The 20,675-nt window shown below is 50.2% G+C and overlaps 2 protein-coding genes and 1 long non-coding RNA gene across 7 annotated transcripts in view; 2 read left to right on the top strand and 1 right to left on the bottom strand.

Annotated features, from left to right (window-relative positions):
• Positions 1-13,257, top strand: part of LOC102005393 (long-chain-fatty-acid--CoA ligase ACSBG2-like) — a gene marked incomplete in the record, with an annotated part of 26,298 nt that extends 13,041 nt beyond the window's left edge. Inside the window, 10 exon segments of the mRNA XM_013505360.1 lie at positions 3,948-4,097; positions 5,703-5,879; positions 7,387-7,568; positions 7,659-7,892; positions 8,279-8,496; positions 8,854-8,993; positions 9,123-9,369; positions 10,677-10,776; positions 12,821-12,966; positions 13,105-13,257. Coding sequence (XP_013360814.1) covers positions 3,948-4,097; positions 5,703-5,879; positions 7,387-7,568; positions 7,659-7,892; positions 8,279-8,496; positions 8,854-8,993; positions 9,123-9,369; positions 10,677-10,750 — 1,422 coding nt within the window.
• Positions 13,258-17,239: 3,982 nt separating this feature from the next.
• LOC102016720 overlaps positions 17,240-20,675 on the bottom strand; it is a 3,919-nt gene continuing 483 nt past the window's right edge. Inside the window, exons 1-3 of one of the 3 annotated variants that reach the window (XR_264142.1) lie at positions 19,728-19,816; positions 18,193-18,385; positions 17,240-17,695 (exon numbers count right to left, since the gene is read on the bottom strand). This is a non-coding gene — a long non-coding RNA (uncharacterized LOC102016720). Of the gene's footprint in view, positions 17,696-18,192; positions 18,386-19,727; positions 19,817-20,675 lie in introns of those variants that run through there. The other 2 variants (XR_001231390.1, XR_001231391.1) reach the window with 2 other exon arrangements.
• The window catches only part of LOC102017029 (long-chain-fatty-acid--CoA ligase ACSBG2-like), a 14,255-nt gene continuing 12,779 nt past the window's right edge, over positions 19,200-20,675 (top strand). For 2 of the 3 annotated variants that reach the window (XM_005405730.2, XM_013505357.1), the window contains exons 1-2: positions 19,200-20,197; positions 20,401-20,643. In XM_005405730.2, the coding sequence (XP_005405787.1) occupies positions 20,573-20,643 (71 nt within the window). In that variant the 5' untranslated portion in view covers positions 19,200-20,197; positions 20,401-20,572. Of the gene's footprint in view, positions 20,287-20,400; positions 20,644-20,675 lie in introns of all 3 variants that reach the window. The other variant, XM_013505358.1, reaches the window with a different exon arrangement.

The raw sequence follows: 20,675 nt of genomic DNA, 5'->3' as shown, positions 1-20,675 counted from the left end.
GGGTGGGGTCTAGCAGAGGAAGTGGGTGGGGTCTAGCAGAGGAAGTGGGTGCGGCCTGGCAGAGGAGGTAGGTGGAAACTATCAGGCGGCAAAGAAAAGGGTGGAGCCTTGCAAAGGAAGTGGGTAGAGCTTTGTAATGGAAGTGGATGGGACACATTTTTCTCTTCTAGCATTAAGGGGCTGATTAAGGGAAATGTGTAAGATCTGGTTATTTATTACTGCATAACAGCCCATCTCTAAAATTGTTAGGTTGAAACAATAATCATTTCATTAATTTTTTTAGAACATTCAAGTAGTAGAAAAATGCCAAAAAATTGAAAATTAGTTGTACAACAACACATTTTTAAAATTTAGTTTTTTGTTTTGTTTTGTTTGTCTTGCTATGCAGTTCAGGCTGGCCTTCAGCTCACTTTGTAGCCCAGGCTGGTCTCGAACTCGCAATGATCCTGCTGTCTCAGCCTCCTGAGTGCTGGGATTACAGGTGTGCACTACCACTCCCGGCTTTAAATTTATTTTTTATTGACAAAAATTGTGGGTATTGTAGTGTACAACGTATTTTGATAGATGTATACATTGTGGGGTGGCTAAATCAAGATGTTTAACATATATGTGACTGCAAATATTTATCTTTTCTTGGTGAGCACACAATCTACTCTCTGAGCAATTTTTAAATAATCAACTCTATTTTAGTTTAAATATTTTTCTTGTACCCAAGCCATAATGTATTATAACTTTACTTTCTGGTTTTAATAGATGTAAAATCATCAATAATGGTTTTGTTAAAACTATTGACTGCTTAAAAATATGGAAAAATGATCTGGAATAACATCATGAAAATACTAATAAGCAGAGATATGTATATTAAATATCTTAAAATATTTACAATGGTAGTCATTCCTATCTTTAAGTAGATATTTCCAAATATCTGATATTTTCTTTTTCATAATTTGCTAAAAACTTTTCATGGTTTCATTTTCATTTCTTTTTTGTTTTTTTCCTTTTGAAACAGGGTCTCTATGCAGTTCAGGCTGACCTTGAGCTCACTTTGTAGCCCAGACTGGTCTCAAACTCTCAGAGATCCTCCTGCCTCAGCCTCCCGAGTGCTGGGATTACAGGCGTGCGCCACCACGCCCGGCTCATTTTCATTTCATTTTTACATTTAGTAAGAGATTGATTTGCACAGTTTCTTAAAACGGGAGGCTTTTTCGTTGTCCTGTTGAACAGATTTACACATCTGTTACAGCACTTACACAGTCATAAGCAGGCTAGCCAGTAATATGCCCATGAGTTGGTAAAATTGGAAAATAAACTTTTTTGTGTAACTGCAGATACTAATTTGATGAAAGACAGATGAAAAAAATTTAAATATATAAAATATGTATATGGGAGGCAAAATTCTCCTTTTGCTTTAGTCTTTTCATTTAGTTTTGATATATCACAGATTTTTTTGGTATTAAGAGTAGCTTTTAAAATATTGCACTAGAATAGTGTCCCTCTTGAGTGCCACAGTGTCTTTGTGTGTGTGTGTTCTTAGATTTTGTTCTCTGTGTCAACCTGCTGACTTCAAGGTGTCTGGACTCATTTGGTGGCTCAGCTCTCGATGGAGAATGTCCTAGCCAGGCATGGTGGCGCACGCCGCCAGGCGTGGTGGCGCACGCCTGTCACCCAGCACTGGGAAGGGTGGGGCAGGAGGATTGCAAGTTCAAGCCCACCCTGGGCAACATAGTTACTTAGTGAGATTCTGTCTCAAAATTAAAAATAAAAAAGGACTGGGATATAGCTCAGTGCAAAACCCTGGGTTCAATCCCCAGTGCAAAGAGAGAGAGAGAAGAGCGGAAATGTACCCACCACACAGGGTCTTTTGAGCCAGAAAATGTTTGATTGTAAACCACAGAAACCCATTTATGCCAGAGGAGAGCGTTGTTTTTTTCGGTTTGCTTTGTGTTTGCCTGCTAACGGGTATATTCTGTTATAGAAGGAACCTGGGGCAAGAGGCTTGCAAGGGACCACAAGTTCCGTTTATTTATTTCTGTCTTTATTTATTTTTAATTGACACATAACCCTTACATACTTATGGGGATGTCTTTTGTTTGTTTTTTGAGTCAAGATCTTGCTATGCAACCCAGGGTAGCCTTGGACTCATGGTGATCTTCCTGCCTCAGCCTCCCAAGTACTGGGATTGCAAGCATGCAGCTCTCGGCCTCGCTTCAGAAATGTCCATTTATATATTAATGCTAGCACGAGAACTAATTAGGCAACTGATCAGAGTTACAGGTATTTTAGAGGTTCCAAGTAACCACCACAGCAACAGCCTGCTAAGTCATGGATAATTTGAAAGCTTTCTTGATTAGAAAAAGCCCTAACAGAGCCACATCTGTCATCCTAGAGCCACATCTGTCATCCTAGCTATTTGAGAGGTTGAGGCAGGAGGATCACAAGTTCAAGCCCAGACTGTGCAGTTCACCAATTTAGTGTCTCAAAATAAAAAATAAAAAGGCCTAAGGATAGAGCTCAGGGGTACAGCCTCGTTAGGTTCGATCTGCAGCGCCGCAAATAGCAATCAAACAAAAACACCTCACAGCCAGGTTTGTCCACCCCTCCTACAAGAACGCATGATTCTTGGTTGAAAGCGGCCATCCTGGGCTTTGCAAGGTGCTGAGCGGCCGCCCTGTCCTCCACCCGCTAGGTGGCAGTAGCGCGCTCTCTCCCGAAACCGGCAAAGCTGTCTCCAGAAATTGCTCCACGTCCCTAGGGAGACAGAATCAATCCTGGTTGAGGACACTGGTTTTGGGGGACAGTTTTGTGACATCGAACAGCATCGGCCTCTCTGCAAGGCTGGGTAGGCCCGACAGTTTTTAAAATTTCGTTTGGGGGCACACATTCATTAGGACGGGGATGAGAGTCAGCTCCATGAAATTTGGGGGTAAAAACGGCAGCGTAAGTCGTTGAACTGGGCCGATCACAACGCGTGGCATCTCGGTACCCGGCAGAAGGGACGGGTCTCGGGTTCCCAAGAGAGAGGACAGGACTGGCCCTGGGACGGCGGGTCTTCTGCCCAATGTGTTGGTTTGTCTGCTTGTTTCTGAGACAAGATCTTGCTATGGAGCCCAGGCTGGCCTCGAACTCGCGGCCACCCTCCTTTGGGGAACAGGTAGACATCTGTCAAGCAGGGGCGAAGACCCCTCCCCCTAAATTACCATAGGCGGCCTTGATTTGCCTGCTCAGATGGTCCCAGCTCAGCACCCGCCGCTTCTGAGAACTCCGCAGATCTTTCATCCTGAAGTCAGTGTGTCCCCTTACCTGGGCCTTGTGGGGGTCCGGGTGGTAGAAGTTCTTCAGGTCGCAGTGTTCACTTGGATGCACCAAATTCACGGCAGCACAGACTGCAGTCACACCATCTTGGTTTGTCTGCACCTCCTTGGTTTATTCGCTGTGACCTTGGACAAGTGGGGAGACGACACACCTGTCATCAGCAAGGATCCCACCCGTTGCTAGTGACAAAAGCTTGATTCCGAATATCTAAAGCAAAAGAGGATAATTCGTTTGGGCCGGGGAGTCACAGCTCAGCATGTGGATATCAGGCTTGGAACAAGATGCTCAAGAAATACTCCTTGGGCTCAGATTTGCTGCTGGGATCCACTCCAGCCCTGCTTTCCCTTATAACCCTGAGATGGTTTAGCATCTTCTGAGCTACATCGCGGCTCTTTGACCTCTTTTATGTCCTAGATTTGCCAGCTAACGTCTTCCTCTTCTCTGTGATTGGACCACTTCAAGTCACATGCCCAGACTCTATCCAGTCCCTGTGACCCACGCTGATAAAATATTCTGGCTTCATCCAATCAGAATGGACCTCTGGAGCTGGGGTGCAGTCAGCCCCATCCAATCAGCAACTAAAAAGCAGAGGGTGCGGCTGAACTGGGGAAGGCAACCACTTCTCTTGTCCACAGTGGGATGACTTCATGGAACTTGGCAACAGCGTTCCTGACGCGCAGCTGGATCAGATCATCAAGAGCCAGAAGGTGAATCAGTGTGCAGTGCTTGTCTACACTTCGGGGACTGTGGGCGACCCCACAGGCGTCATGCTGAGTCACGACAACGTAAGCAAGGTCCCCTCATCCCACTGCTGTCCCGGGGATGGTGGATTTAGACCCTGAACCTGACTGGCTTGGGAGATGCCTAGGAGGTGTGCGAAGCAAGGTCACCCGGGGTGTGCCCCTGGGGACTCTGGTCCTTGACCTCTTCCCCGGAGTGCTGCTTCCTGCTCACCATGAGGTGAGCAGCTTTGCTCCGCCAAGCCCTTCTCTTCTATTTTCATTAGCACATGTTTGCAGTGCGTAATGCCTCTGTTCCTCTGTGGAGTTGGTACAGGTATATATCTTAATTCCCTTTTAAAATCCCCTTTCCCTCTCCGCTCCCCCCACTCCATCTCTCGATCCCCTTCCTGTTCGAGAAAGTTCTGTCTCCCTACTTCCTATTATCTATCTTTTATTTTGCTCTTTATTTATATTTTGGGTTTCTCCTCTAAAAGAAACCATGTGATAGATTGAAGTTCGTGTGTCTGATTTATTTCACTTAACATTGTGGGTCTCAGGGTGCATCTGTTTTCTACGAGTGACTCACATTTATCTTTCTTTATGGCTGAGTAGTACTCCACCATGTGTAAATAAAAACATTTTCTTTATCTATTCATCTTTTGAAGGGGATATGGGCAGCTTCCAAGATTTAGCTATTATGAATTGTGCTGCTATAGACATGGGTATGGATGGGTCACTGTGGTATGATGTTTTTTAAGTCTTTCAGGAAGATACCCAGGAGGGGAAGAGCTGGGTCAAATGGAATTTCTAGTTTTAGTGTTTTGAGGACTCTCCATCTGATTTTCCTAGTGGTTGTACTAGTGTATATTCCTACCAACAGTGTAGATGGGTTCCTTTTTCTCCACATCCTCATCAGCATTTGTTAGCATTTGATTTCTTGGTGATGGTTGTTTGTCCTGAGGTAAGGTGGAATCTCAGTGTGGTTTCTTGCATTTCTCTAACCGTCAGCCAGAACCCTCTGCCACGGCGTCTCTGCCTTGGAGCCAGCTGACTATGCACTGAGCTCTCTGAAATCATGACCAAAATAAACTTCTCCTCTTTCAAACTGTGCTTTGTCCCAGTACTGGAGAGGTCACCAGGACCATCTCCAGCAGCAGGGCCGTGTTTAGGGGTGTAGCACACAGTGAGTGTGGGTCCTTAGCCATTGGGGTTAGAAAGCTGAGGGGTGGCTTTAAAGGGGGTGGGGGAGTACAAGGGCGATTTGGTCACTGCTGATGGAGATTTGGTTACTGCTGTAAAAGAATCAGGCAAGCCAGGTGTACCATTAAATATAAGTCTTTGAGCTGGGCATGGTGGCACACACCTGTCATCTCAGCACTCGGGGAGGCTGAGGCAGGAGGATCACAAGACTGAGCACAGCCTGGGAAATTTAATGACTTATTGAGGCCCTGTCTCCAAAAATAAAAAAGGGCTGGGGACGGAATTTAGTGGGAAGGCCTTTGGTCCCGTCCTTGTACTGTGAAAATAAACAACAGGCCAAGCCCAGAGGTTCGGAGCTGGAGCGTGCTGCCTACACATGTAGGCCTCGGTAGCAGCTCGCTGAGTGCGCACAGCTGGAGTGCGCCGCCTGCAGGTGAGAACGGTCGCCAGGCTGTCCCTGTGTTCCAGATCACGTGGACGGCCGGGGCCGTGGTGAAGGACCTGAGACTCCCCGCCACGTCGGGGAAGCAGGAGAGGGTGCTCAGCTACCTGCCGCTCAGCCACGTCGCCACGCAGATGATAGACATCTGGATCCCTCTGAAGATTGGGTCGCTCATACACTTTGCACAGCCAGATGCCCTCAGGGTAAGGCCGCAGGAGGCCTAACCACCACGTCCTGCAGGGCACCATTCCACAGATGCTGTCAGGGTTTTGGAGGGGTTTGTTTGCTTGTTGGTGGGTTTTTCTGTTTTGTTTTTTGAGACAGGGTCTCACTATGTAGTTCAGGCTGGCCTTGAACTCACTATGTAATCTAGGCTGCCCTTGAAGTCACAGGGATCCTCCTGCCTCAGCTTCCCTGGTGCTGGGATTACAGGTGTGTGCCACCACGCCTGACTGACTATGCTGGTTTTATCTCATCTTGTCCCCATGTGCCTGGACTTGACCACCTTTAAAAGTAAAAATCGAACTTTTCAGGAACCCCTGCAGTTCTGGTTAGACCAGGCCTATTTATCACCCTACTTCATAATAAGTTTTAAAGTCAGGTAGTAACTCTTTTCATTCTTTTTTTTCATTCTTTGCCAAAATCACTTTGGCTATTCTAAGCCTTTGGCATCTCTGTATCAAGCCAGTGTGGTAGCACATGCCTGTCATCACAGCTATTCAGGAAGCTGAGGCAGAGGGATCACAAGTTCAAGACTGACCTGAGCAACTTAGTGAGCCCCTGTCTTTTTTTTTTTTTTTCCCAGTACCAGGAATCGAACTCATGAACTTGCACTTGCCAGGCAGCCCCTGTCTTCAAATAAAAAATAAAAAGGGCTGGGGCTTAGCTCAGTGGTAGAGCACTTGCCTAGCGTGCACAAGGCTCTGGGTTCCATCACCTGTTAATGGGCAGGCACAAAAAAAAATCTTCAGATCAGCTTGTCGCATTGTATGATAGAGTCTATCTGGGTTTTATATCCAGGGTTGCACTAAATTTAAAAATCAATCTGGGAGAGAATCTTGCCTCCCTTTTCACAGTTGCATAATATTCTACGTATGCTTAGGTCATTTCTTTAGCCAAATTCCAACTGTCTAACATATAAACTGTCTTCCTTCTGTTACAAAACATCTTGTTTGTATTTCTTTGTATATCTGTGTCTTTCAGTCAGCTAAATCCTTTCACCCACAAAACTAAAAGTGCTAGCTTGTCCTTAAAACATTGATAGTACCTGGGTGTGGTGGTGTACACTTGTGATCCTAGCACTCTGGGAGGCTGAGGCAGGAGGCTTGCAAGTCTGAGTCCAGCCTGGGCTACTTAAGCAAATTAGGGAGGCCTTGTGTCAAAAGAAAAAATTTAACAAGGGATGGGGCTGTAGCTCAGTGTGGAGGCCCTGGGTTCAATCCATTTCCACACACAAAGAAGTTTTTAACTAAAAAGTTGATAATGTTTCCACATTACCTTCCAAAAATATCAGTTGTTGTACCCCATCAAATCCCTAGAAGTAATACAAAAGTCTGATTGGCTGCCAGCCAGCCAATGGGTTGGCTCCCTTGGGTGGGTGGGTGGGGCTCCCTCGTCCAATCAGGGAAGGGAAGATTCTCTAGCCACCTTGGGTGGGCATTCGGGGTGCGGGGATATCACAGCTGTGACTAACCGTCTGGCTCCCTGCAGGGCACCTTGATAAGCACTCTGAAGGAGGTAAAGCCCACCACCTTCCTCGGGGTGCCCCGAATTTGGGAGAAGTTGCAGGAGACCATCAAGGGAAGGGTTGGCAATTTCTCAGGCTTCAACAAGAAGATGTTCCTATGGGCCAAAACAACTGGTTTGAACGCGCACACATTGCAGACGCAGGGGTAGGTGGAGGCTCCGGAGAGGCGGGAGCGCGGCGGGTCCCCCGCCTTCTGCGCGGCGGCTGGAGCTGGCCTCGGTGTCCTGCTTCCCAGGGGATCCCCCGGTTCCATGAACTACCACGTGGCTAAGAAACTGGTGTTCAACAAAGTCCGGAGTTCCCTGGGCCTCGACCACTGCCACTCCTTCCTGAGCGTGGCCGCGCCGCTCTCCCAGGACACCTCGGAGTTCTTCCTGAGCTTGGACATCCCCATCGGCGAGAGCTACGGCCTCAGCGAGAGCTCGGGGCCCCACAGCGTCTCCAGCCGCGCGAACTACAGGCCCCTCAGGTACCCGCCTCCGCCCGCGGCGGGGCTCACGATCCCGCCTCGGGGGCGCGGAAGGGCCTACCTGGCGTTTGCTTGTCTGTCTTGTTGAAGTGACCCGGACCTCTAATGGGATTTTTCTTTGCTGTTGCGCTTCCGTGTGCTGTGGACAGTGAGATGCAGATGTGTTTTCTCAAAGGCGAGGGGTTCTGTGTCCTTGGCCTTAGGCGCTTTTCCTTCCACCCACACGAGTGGGATAAGAACAGCCCGTAGCAGCGCCGGGTTCCCCAGGCCCTACAGGACTGGGTGTGCGGCCTTACCGCGGCAGACGCTCAGCCGCCGCCTTCCGGGCCCTGGGTAAGAGACCTCGACGCTCTGACCCTCGTTCTCCCACGCCTGGCCCCCCGCAGCTGCGGCAAGCCCCTGAGCTCCTGCAAGAACATGCTGCTGCGGGAGAACCAGGACAACGTCGGGGAGGTGTGCATGTGGGGCCGGCACGTCTTCATGGGCTACCTGGACAGGGAAGACGCCACCATGGAGGTGGTGGACAAGGAAGGCTGGCTGCATAGCGGGGACGTGGGCTTCATGGACAGCCAGGGTTTCCTCTACATCACCGGCCGAATCAAAGGTACTGGGGCGCTGGTGCACGCCTGTCATCCTAGCACTCTGGAGGCTGAGGCAGGAGGATTGCAAGTTCTGAGCCCAGCCTGGACAACTTGATGACTGAGAGTGTGTCTCTAAATTAAAACAATAGAAAGGGGTGGGGATGGAGCTCCGTGCAGCGGCCCTGGGTTCCATCTCTAGGACCAAAGGGAAGAAAAGGATGCTGTCCAGGTTGAATGCGCAGGTGTGGACACCAGGTGGCCCTGAGGTGGATGGGATGTGAAAGAAAAGCCCTTGTGCCTCTGGGGCTTCCGTTGAGACATCTGTCCTTTTGTCCTTGCGGGGAGGGGCGGGGTCTGTTGTCACGGTCACTCTGTCGCAGAACTCATCATCACCGCTGCCGGGGAAAACGTGGCCCCCTTTCCCATCGAGGACCTGGTGAAGACGACGATCCCCATTGTCAGCAATGCCATACTGGTGGGCAACAGGGCCGCGTTCCTGAGCATGCTCCTGACGCTGAAGGTGACCTTGCCGCAGCGGCCCGCAGCGCCCCCCACCCCAGGGTTCACGATTGGTTTCTGGGTGTCCAGGGCCTGGCTGGGGGTCAGGGGCTGGCCGAGGAGTGTGTGATGACAGGGGTGTCCTCGGCAGTGCGAGATCGATCAGGTGAGCGGGGAGCCCCTGGACAAGCTGAGCTGGCAGGCCATCGACTTCTGCCAGGCCCTGGGCAGCCAGGCGTCCACTGTGTCGGAGATCGTGGACTCGAAAGACCCGCTTGTCTACGCCGCCATCCAGCAAGGCATAGATGCCGTGAACAAAGAGGCTGCTTCCAGTGCTCAGAGGATCCGCAAGTGGGCCATCCTGAGGAAGGACTTCTCTGTGCGAGGCGGGGAACTAGGTGGGTAGGCTGGAGAGCCGGCGATCCTGACCTTCAGAGCTCTGCTGATCCTTGCCAGTGTGGAGCCATGTGGGCTCTTGGGAAATGTGCCCTTCTCTGGAAGTGAGATGGTCTGTGGGGCCAGCCAGGGACTGGGGTGCTTCCACCTTCTTTCACTTACTCCATCACAGGCCAACCGCAGGGCCTTTGCACCTACCCTTCCTGCTGCCTGCAGTGCTCTTCTCCCTCCAACCTGTCTGGATGGCTCTCTCCCCTTGTCCAAATCTGACTGTACATTCTAGCTATAGTCGCTCACCATGACCCTCAATAAGTCACCTTGGAGCTTACCATCACTCCATGGTATCAGCCTCCAAAATCCTTGCCTCCTTAATGGGTCAGAATCTGAAATTATCCTGTGCATGAGTTTCTTTTTGTGTCCCCATCGCATGAGAGAAGGGCTCACTCTGGGGTTGAGGGACCTGGATTCTACTCAAGTTCTTTTTTGGAGGCTTTGTCTGAGCACTTGGCTAGAATTTGTGGGGTTTTTTAAAAGATTTTTTTCGGATAGGGGCTCACTATGTAGTGCAGGCTGGCCTTGAGCTCACTGTGTAGCCACAGCAACTCTCCTGCCTCAGCCTCCCGAGTGCTTGGATGACAGATGTGTGCCACCACAGGCAGCTTTTGGCTATAATGTGAGTATGGACAGAAGAGAACCAGAGTGGGACTAAGCATGGAGCACTGAATAATCTGGGTTTGAATCCTGTCCCCTCTGTGCAAGGAAGTGACCCGTTCCTCTGAGCCTCTGTCTTTTCATCTCAGTTAAAAGTAGTTATACAGTGCTGGCGTGGTGGTGCACACCTGTAATCCCAGCACTAGGGAGGCTGAGGCAGGAGGATCGTTGCAAGTTCGAGGCCAGCCTGAGCTACAAAGTGAGCTCAAGGCCAGCCTGCACTGCATAGTGAGACCCTGCCTCAAAAAGCCAAAAAAAAAAAAGTTGTCATACAGAGCTGTGCCACATCGTGCGGGTGTGTCCAAAGCCCCTGGCCACACAGGTTGTTGATGTCCTGGTTTGTGCAGCACGTGAGTCTTGATCTTATCACACACATCCAGCTTTTCCACCCCATCTAAAAGGGGGGCCCACTTGGAGATGGCGGTGGTGTCTCTCTCCCACTGGGTGCACTTGGGGACGTCCCCTCTCCCCTACACACTGATGGCGATGCACAGCCGGCCACGCAGGACCAGCCCAGGACCCGTCACCTGGCCATGCACAGAGAGTGTGGAACTTTCTTGTTCCTCCACAGCTCAACTGATTTCTCCCGTCCTGGTAGGTCCAACGACAAAAATGAGAAGATACCTCATAACCCAGAAATACAAATCACAGATCGAAAGTTTCTACCTCTGATGGCTTCTGCAGAGCTGCTCCTTACGGTGAGTTCTGCCGCTTGGCCTTGCTAGGCTGTGTTGAACGAGTCCAAGAGGGCTCCTGCGTAGGCAGGCAGGTCCTGGAACTGCGGAGGCCACACACACACAGCCCTTTGGTTGCAGTGGTTCTGGGTGCTGCCTGGCCTCATGCTCCATCTACCAGGGCAACGCCATGGTTGGGTATGCAGTGTCCTACACGGGTTGGTCTCCAGCGTTGGGGGCTGTGCTTTGTGCCTTTTCTGTAAGCCAAAGACAGTGATCTCCCTGAACCAAGGAAGAAGGGGTACCGTCTTCCCACTGAGGACCAAAGTGTCTTTGTGAGACCCCAAATGTTTTGCTGTGACTATTTTAGAGAAGGCCTTTGGAAACTTTAACGGGACCTTCCACTTGCCAGGAACCCAAGGAATGGGGTGTGGTGCGTCACACTCCTCCTACTCACGCCCCCTTTCCTTCCCCCCAGACATGTCCCCAGGGTGCCTCCATGACACTGTGAGTCACAGACAGGCAGTTTGGGGACCCAACCATGCGCGTGGTGTGGGCAAAGAGCAGCATTCACCTGCAGTTTTCTGAAGGGCCACCAAGGCCTTTTATGGGCAAAACTGTTCTCTTGTGAGCAGTGTGGTGGTCCGTGCTAGCCACCCCGGCACTTGGAAGGCTGAGGCAGAAGGATCACAAATTTGAGGGCGGCCTGGATAACGTAGTGACACCTTGACACCAAAGACCCCAAATCAAATCAAATCAAATCGAAACAAAACAAAATGTTCTCTTTTGATGCTCCCAGCCAGCCCATTTACAGGAGTTTATTTGGGCTGCATTTATAAAATACCAGAGATGGAGGGGTTAAAAAACAAGTTTATTCTTATGGTCCTGGAGATAAAGTCAGAGATCAAGGTGACAGCTGGCTGTTCCCTTCCACGGACTGTGAGGATGGCCCGGTCCAGACGCTCCTTGGCATGGGGGTTGACGCCACCTCCGTGTGTGTCCATGTCCACAGTCCCCCTTTTGATTTATTTATTTTTGTCCTTTTGAGACAGGGTCTCACTATGCAGTTCGGGCTGGCCTTGAGCTCACTTTGTAGCCCAGGCTGGCCTCGAACTCACAAGGATCCTCCTGCCTCAGCCTCCTGAGTGCTGGGATTACAGGCGTGCGCTGCCGCGCCTGGCCCAGTTCCCCTTTTTATAAGAACACTGGTCACGCTGGCCTAGCACCCACCCGAACCACCTCATTTTACTTCCGGAACTCCCCTATCTCCAAACAAGATCATTATCTGAAGTCCTGAGGGTTAGGACTTAGCACGGGAATTTTGAGGGGACAGCTGAGCCGTAAAACCACTGTTACCTGTTTTTTCCTTGCTCAGGGTTTTGAATTCATCCGCACTTCCATCTGTCAGGGTCTTGTGGGTGGGCCCAGCAGTTCAACCCATCACATCCCTCATTTCTGATCCTCCGCAGTATTTCCCCTTTCACTTTGCAGCTGCGGGACTGCGGCGTGAGGTGGGGACGGGAGGGAGGGCGACTTCGTACACCGCCGCACGGTGCGGCCCGGCCCAGCGGAGATGCGCTGCGGGGCGGGGGGAATAGCTTGGTGGTGAGTGGCACGGGCGGGGCCCCGCGTTTGATTCCCAGACCACCGAAAAAAAGTTAAAAAAAAAAAAAAAGTGCTACGAATGCAAAATACACTCGATTTCAAAGGCTCAGGATGAGAAATATATAGAATATCTCGACATTTTAAAATCTTTAAAAATAGTTTAATATCTTGACATTGTAGTATCTTGGGAACAATGTATTGCATAAAATGCGTCACAATTAATTGTATCGGCCTCTTGTGAGACGTCGTGGCTCTGAGAACGTGATAACTTGCACTGTAGGTGGCTCACGGAATTTCTCTTGGGCGGTACCAACCTGGCATTCACTGCGGAGGGAGCTTGGGGCGACAGCTTGTACAAGATCAGCTCCCTCAGTTTTCTCTGCGTGGTGACGATTGCCTATTGGGGGGTGGATGCCTGTCACTGCAGGGTTCCCGGGGGTAACTTGCGTCTGCCTCTCTCCAGCCGCCAGCAGGGAAGCCCCTCGGAAACATGGGTTTCACCACGCTGGGGAGGGGCGCCCCTCCTGTTAGTGAGAAGCCGGACCTGATTCCCGTTGGTCGGATTCTGCGTTCCTCACCTGTCGGACAGCAGCTGCGCTTTCAAAAGCAGTAAGATCCCCATGACCTTTCTATCCCCGTGAACCTTTGAGCCATGACTCCCACAGGGAAAGCCTGCTGGCTAGCCTGCAGAGGGCTGCCTATTGTAGATAGCTGTGGACTGCAGCTGGATTTTTTTTTTCTCCCCAGAGGACTTGAGACATTAGAAACAAGACTGAAGAACTGGATCCCAAAACTTTCATGCCTGCCTGGAAGCAACCTGGGAACCCTTCTAATAAGTTCTAACAATAAGGCACTTCAGCGTCTCCTGTCTTTTTATTTTTTAAAAAATTAGTATACGTGTGCGCAATGCTTCTTTTTCCTTTTTTTTTTTTTTTTTTGTTTTTTTTTTTTTTTTTTGAAAGTCTTGCTACATATTCAGGGTGGTCTTGAGCTCACAGCAATCCTCCTGCCTCAGCCTCCCCAGTGCTGAGATTACAGGTGTGCACCGCCACACCCAGAGTTCCTGTGTTGTACATGTTTACATTTCTTGCGTGGAGTTGGTCCATGTACGTAACACATTCTGATTCCTCTTCTCATCCCTCTTTCCTCCCCTCCCTCCATCTCTTGATCCCCATCCCATTTGAGAAAGAGCTCCCTGTCTCCTATTATCTAAGCTTTATTTTGCTCTTTATTTAGAATTTGAGTTTCTCATCAAAGAAACCATGGGATATTTAAGATCGTGTGCCTGATTTATGTCACGTAACATTGGTCTCAAGGCGCACCTATTTTCCTACAAGTGACTCGTTTATCCTTTTTTCTGGCAGATTAGTACTCCATGGTGTGTAAACACATTTTCTTCTTCCATTCACTTTTAGCCAGACACAAACGCTGTCCTGTGTGGATTCATGGGAAAGGCGAGGGCTTTGAAATCAGTTATGGGTTCAAACTCTGGCCACCTGTGTGTGAGCTCAAACTTTTGAGGCTGTGAGGTTTTTAATCTGGAAATCTCACAGGGGACGATGACGGCTCACTGAGATGATATACAAGGATTGCAGTGACCGACTCCTGCAGCACTCGGCATTGTCACATCATCAGAATTGTTTAATAGGAGTGTCTCTTGACTAATCCATATTTAGGGATCAGTTTTACTACTGTAATAAAGGCCTTGCACTTAAAACAGATGTTTATTCCTCTCTTGCCTACGAGCTTATTATACAGGCAGAGCAGACCTGACACGGTGTATTAAGTCAACTTTTGTTCTACAACAAATACCCGGGAGAAATAGATTTAAAGAGAAAAAGGGCTCCGTGTGGCTTATAGTCTTGGAGGTTTCCGCCCATGGCCCGTTAGCCGTTGGTTTTTGGCCTGCGGGAGGACAGCACATCCTGCAGCAAGGCAAAGCCTCTTACCTTGGGCAGATGGGAAGCAGAGGGAGGGGAGGGGAAGTGCAGGAGCCGGATTCAGACCCCTTCCAGGTCACACCCCCAACGCCCTAACATCCCCGCACCAGGCTCTGCCTCTCAGTACCTCCCAAGACAAGAGGGTGTTCAAGAATCCTGTATGGGGCGGGGGTGTGGTGGAACACACCAGTAACCTCAGCACTTGGGAGGCTGAGGCAGGAGGTCGCCGGGGAGCACCACCTGGGCGGTTCTCCTTGGAGGAGCAGTTGTCTCCATTTCAGCTGAGCCTGGCCCTGTTTCCATGTACTGATCTGTACAGAGCTGGCCGGGACTTTTCCTTATCCCTTCAACTGGCTTTAAGCCATGCCCATTGGTCCAGCCGAGGTGCCGATGGTGGTTTCTGACACAGGCGTCTTTCCCCGGATGCCCTGGGTTCCCTTGTGTGCTCTGGGACGAGGTGGGGTGGGAGCCGTGCTCCGCACTGCCGGCTGGGATCGAGCCGCGAGATAGAGGCTGTGACCTCCCTGGGCTTGAAAGATCACACATCAGAGCTGAGTCAGCGGCCCCAAAACGTTAGATCCCGCCTCAGTCGTGTCACGCAGGTTACTCCTCTGCACATCCTCCGCTCTGCATACTGCAGAGGGGATTCGGGCCTCCTACCTAGCCCAGCTCGCGGCGCTCACCCGCCCTTCTCACAGTCACTCAGCCTCAGGCCACTCCCTTCTTCACGAATGAATAAAACCCGGGTTCGGCCCTGGGTGGAGGCCTTGGTTCCAGTTACCATCACTGGAGCTGGACTCAGGACCCCCTTGATTCCCCACCATTTGGGATATATTACTGTGTCTTTATTTACGCTGTGGGTTGCACTGGAAGTGGTAGATTGGAATTAACTCACTAGAATTCCAGTAACTTTTCCATGGGGTTACAGATATAAACTTCCTGGGCCACAACTAGGACCACGAAGGGCTCCCCATGGGTCCCTGTGAGTTCGAGGCCAGCTTGGGCTACAAAGTGAGTGCAAGGCCATCCTGAAGTACACCGTGAAATCCTGTCTCAAAAAGACAATATAAGAAGAAAAAAAGAGATAAATGTAACCAAAAAAGGAAGATAACTGTAAAGACGCCAAGTTTTTCTCTGATGGCAAGAACACAGTAAGAAGTGCTACACGCAATAGAATGTGTGATCTTTGCAAGGAGCTGGTGCTTTTAGTTCAGTCTGATAGCTGTGTCCAAATATGTCCCCAAGATCCACTTGTTTTGGTTTTTAGAGTTTGCAGTGTACACACTTCTAAAAATTAGCATGAACCAAGAACTAGCTGTGCTTTAAGGCAGGAAAAGAGTAAGAGGAGTAGTTTACAAATTATACTTGAAAATCGTGAGTATAACAGCACCGTTATAATTATCTTAAAAAAAAAGCTGGCTGGTTGTGGCGACACACGCCTGTAATCCAAGTACTCTGGGAGGCTGAGGCAGGAGGATCACAAGCTCAAGCTTAGCCTGGGCATTTTTTTTTTTTTTTTTTTAGTTTACATATTTATTATGGAAATCCCCTTCCAGTGTGGGTAGTGTCTTGGGGCCAGATCCACTGGTACAAGAAGAAAAGTTTAACACCAGATAAAGGGGGTAGGGGAACCCCACAGTTCCAGAAAGTCACAGATAGGTATTGTAGAAAAGTCTGTACAGATTTGTTTAAAAAGTGGTGAATGTACGGAAAGCCAGGAGGATGTGACCTGGCCTGTGGCCCATGGCCAGACGTCACCTGAGCATTTGACTGGCATCTGCCAGACGCCAGGTTCAACCACCACAGCATCCCAGGGTGCAACACACCCGATGGCTCTGCCCCTTGCCAACCCCTATGGGGCTCCTGGTTGGGGACGGTGGGCACGCAGACAAAGGGCAGAGAGGGCCGGGGCGCCTTCAGGCATCCCCTCCAGATTCCGTCCACCCAAAGGTGGGCAGAGGGCCCATTTGCACAAGAACCCCCCTAGTGGGGGTGGCAGGGAGTTCTGCTCCCACCAGTCTCCTGGTAGCCCTAAACAGGGCCCCGAGACCCCATACGGTCCATTTCATTGGCGGGGGTGGGGGGAGGCCCTAATGGAACAGCCTGGGCGTGGGGACAGGAATGAGCCCAGCCAGGACAAACTCAGTTTCTCTTTTATAAAACACCTAGTGTTGGGTAAAGACAGTGAATACTAAATCACAACCATAAACAGAAATATAGGAAGGGGCTTGGAGTCCCCAGGACATGATCCCCTCCCCCTGTGAAGCTGACTAGGCCCCCAGTCCCCAGCACAGCACGAGAGGAGAAGCAGGGTATCAGACACCTTCCTGGGCCGAGGAGGAGCCAGAGGCCTTGGAAGATCAGGTTGGTGCCCCCAGGACTGAGTGCAACCACATCCAGCCTGGGCAATTTAACAACTGAGACTGTCTTAGAAAAGAAAAAGGACTGAGATGTAGCTCAGTGCAAAGGCCCTGGCCTGTATCCCCAGTCTCACGCACACGCACACACACACACACACATACACACACACACTCATGTCAAATAACCCAATTTAAAAATGGAAAAAATGCCAGGCATGGTGGTACATGCCTATAATACCAAGACTTGGGAGGCTGAGGCAGGAGGATCTCTGTGAGTTTGAGGTTAGCCTGTGCTATATAGTGAGTTCAAGGACAGCTTGAACTATCTGGGAAGACCCTATCTCAAAAAAAATTAATTTTGATGAACAAAATATTTGAATGCATGTCTCCACGGAGATACACAAATAGCTACTGAGTACGCGAGAAAGGGTGCTCAGCACCGTCAGCCGTCAAGGGGATGCAAATCAAAGCCAAGGCACCCCTTCACACCCTCCAGAGTGCTAATGCTTTTGATAACAGCAAGGTGAGCACGTGGTGAGCGCGTTCATACTTTTAAGTCACAAGGCAACCCCCCCCCCCCCCGAGATTTAAGCTCTTTTATTAAGGAGTTAATAAAAACTTCCTCTTCACCTGTTCCCCTCTAGGTCCCCTCAACAAAAGCCAATCTCGCCCTCATCCGCCTTGGCAGAACCAGACGTTCAACTCTTACAAACAACCCACCCTGCTCGGGTTGTTCTGACCCACGGACACCCGCTCCCAGAAAATGTTCTGGCTTAGAGACACCCTCCCCAAAAGACGGCTTAAAAACCCCATGCTTTGCTCAGATCAGGGCTGTCCTAGTCTGCTGGGCAGCCCGCCACGTCGCTTCCCCCAATAAAGACTCCTCTCGTGTCAGAAGGTCTGGTCGTTTCTGTGTGGGTCTTGGCCCGATCATACCACATACGTCACCGGTGGGGATGGGAAATGGCACGGCCACTGCGGAAAACGGGGGATGTAACATGTTCAACACGGGGGCGCCGTCACCCAGCAACTCGGCTCCTACACAGAAACCCAACAGAAATGAATACACCTGTCAGCAACAACCAAACCCTGGTACATGAGTATCTGTTCTATCAGCATTAGTCACAATTACCAAATGGTGGGAGAAAATCCAGATGCACATCACAGTGATCTAGGCGAAAATACGTAACTCCCAACCTGCTAGATGTCAGCAGATAGAGTTCATGTTCCCCAAAGTCGAAGAATGACTTCTAAGAACAATGGAGGTTAAGAGTAGCACATTTACTGGGGAATAGGAATAGCTGAGACAGAGGGGTCCTGAATGGGCTGCCAATGAGCCTGCTCTTCTGAGAAAACTTTATAGAGCAAAATCACAAGGTGGGTACAGTGTGGATCAAAACTATAATTAACCAGTAAGATTACAATATGGCCTCTTAGCTTATACTGAGCAAGAGCCTATGGGTGACATCAGTAACCTTGGTCAATAATCTATAGTCTGTCTTTAGCCTTAAATCTTGGTGGGAGAAGCAGCTCACCCCTATCAAGTTTCTTTCTATGGGAGACCTCAAAAGGCTGTACCAATAATCTCAAGCGTCCCTTCATCCCTTCGGGAAGTTCGTAAATGTGGCCACTGTGACTTTAATCTTCTTCAGTCCTGGTGTGTTCTCATCTGCTGCAGTCCAGCGACTCGCCCCATCTGACTGCCTGTAATATTTCTATCTTGGCTGTCTATAAAAAAGGAAGAACATATCACAAAATGTAGTACATCCACACAGTGGCATGCTCCTCCACAATAAAAAGAAATGAACTATGGACACATGCAGGTAAACTTCTGGTCAGTTGATGAAATCTGACACACACACAAAAGTTGTTTTTTGTTGTTGGTTTTATTTATTTATTTTGAGACTACCTAGGATCTTACTATATAATCCAGGCTGGCCTCAAACTCATGGCGATTCTCCTGCTTCAGCCTCCTGAGTGCTGGGATTGCAGCTGTGTGCCACAACATCTAACAATATTCTGAGTCCATTTACCTACCAGAAATTTCTGGTAGAGAGAAGGCAGATGGGGGATTGGCTGGAACTCAGCGTAGGTTTGACCTCATACACATTCAAAGGAACTTTCAAGGAAAGGGGTCCATTCCACCAGCAGACAGTGGTGATGGGCACACAGCGGCATGCATTCATTGAGAATTCTTGTACCGTTCCTTTACAACTGGCCTTATGGTCTGTACATGATAGCTCAAATCTGGGCAAAACAAAATCACAACTAGGTGCACTAATCTGTCTTCCATCGCTGTAACAAAATACCTGAGGATGGGGACTTTCAAATAAGAGGTTATATTCTTGGTTTTTGTTTGTTTTTTGGTGACAAGTTCTCATTATGTAATTCTGGCTGGCCTTGAACTCATGAAGTTCCTCCTTCCTCCCTACCTTCGGGGTGCCAGGATTACAGGCATGCGCCACCATGCCTGCAAGAGAGGTTAAATTATTTAGCTCAGAGTTTTAGAGGTTCAAGAGCAGGGCTGGGGATGTAGATCAGCGGCGCAAGTGCCTGCCTCATATGCGGGAAGGTCCTGAGTTCAGTTCCTGGTACCAAAAAAAAAAAAAATTCAAGGGCATGGCTCTCACGAGGATCTCGTGTTGGATGGCATCACAATGACAGCATCCAGAAAGAGAGAAATACAAGGGGGAAGATTACATGACCACAGGGTCGGACAGGAAGTCAGAGGAAAGGGAGGGGCCCGTCTTGCTTTTGGTTTTACTGACTCCAGGCCGGCCAACTACACAGTGAGACCCTGTTTCAAAAAAAAAAAAGGTCTTACTATGGTCCAGACTGGCTTTGAATTCACTATGTAGTCCAGAGTGGCCTCAAGCTTGGGGCAATCCTCCTGCCTCAGCCTCCCAAGTGCTGGGATAAAAAGCATGGGCCATCATGCCCAGAGGACCATTCTACTGTTTTTTAAGAACCAGAAAGGCTTTTAGATGATCTATTAAGTCTCAATACCCAACAATATTTGAAAACTGTAGCGGTAAACACACATGGGAAGTGCTTTATTCTATATACCCACCGCAGAGGTCACGAAGGATCGGATACAGCGTCCCAGGAAAGGGAAGCTGTGCAAGCGCATGGGGGTGGGGGGTGCAGGCTGTGCGCAAAGGAATTCACGGACTTCAAAGTCCCTGTTGCTCAGAACTGCGTTGGGGGGAGGCTCCCTTTCTCTGCTCTTCTTCAGGTTTCTCTGTACACTCCGTCACTAGAGTATTAGCTCTGGAGTCCCGCCACTTCCTCGCTGGGGACTCACATCTTGGAGGCTGCTGGCATGTGGCGGTGGTGGAGGTCGTCACCCCTCCCTGCCCCCCGAGACCAGCCCCTGCAAAGGGGCGGCAAGCTGTGTGTGGCTGCGGTCCTCGGAACCCAGTGAGGTCACAAGGGCTGGCTGCACACAGGAACATTCTGCATGTCCAGCCTGGAGACTGCTTATGACACGGCTGATAAAAGGAAGCTGCCGCCGGTGCCAGAGAGCGGTGCCCGTGCGCGGTGGGTAGGGGAGCAGCCTGGGGCGGATATACCCCAGCTCCTGCAGGCATGAGCCGGGCAGCACGCTGGGTGGGAGACGGGCATGGAAGGTGCTAGAAAACCCCACTCACATCCGTCTTACCTCATTTCTTTCCATGCTTTCCCTGTCCTGTCCTTCAACGCCAGCCCCGACGGCCTTTGTCACTTGCTCCCTCTTCCAACAGGCTCCCGCCTCCCGTCCAAGCCTTCCCTGCCCACCCCATGACCAGGCGGGAATCGTCGTGCCCCCAGCGTGTCGCCCCCTGCCCTCCACACCCGGGACCGCGGTTAGGGTGACAATCTGTCACCCGCAAGCGGGGTGTCCCCTGAGGCGGCGAGGCAGGAGGCAGAGGCGTTATGGACACCACGTTCGTGGACAGGACCCGGAGCCCATCCGAAGGCAGCGTTCCGCAGTCGGAAAACCAGAGGTTGGGCATCCCGGGGTCCCTGGAGGTGGGAG

The sequence above is a fragment of the Chinchilla lanigera genome, unplaced genomic scaffold, assembly GCF_000276665.1.
Source record: "Chinchilla lanigera isolate Chin_1 unplaced genomic scaffold, ChiLan1.0 scaffold00094, whole genome shotgun sequence".
NCBI lineage: Eukaryota > Metazoa > Chordata > Mammalia > Rodentia > Chinchillidae > Chinchilla > Chinchilla lanigera.
Note: the sequence above shows the minus strand (reverse complement) of the source record. Positions and strands in the feature narration are given on the sequence as shown.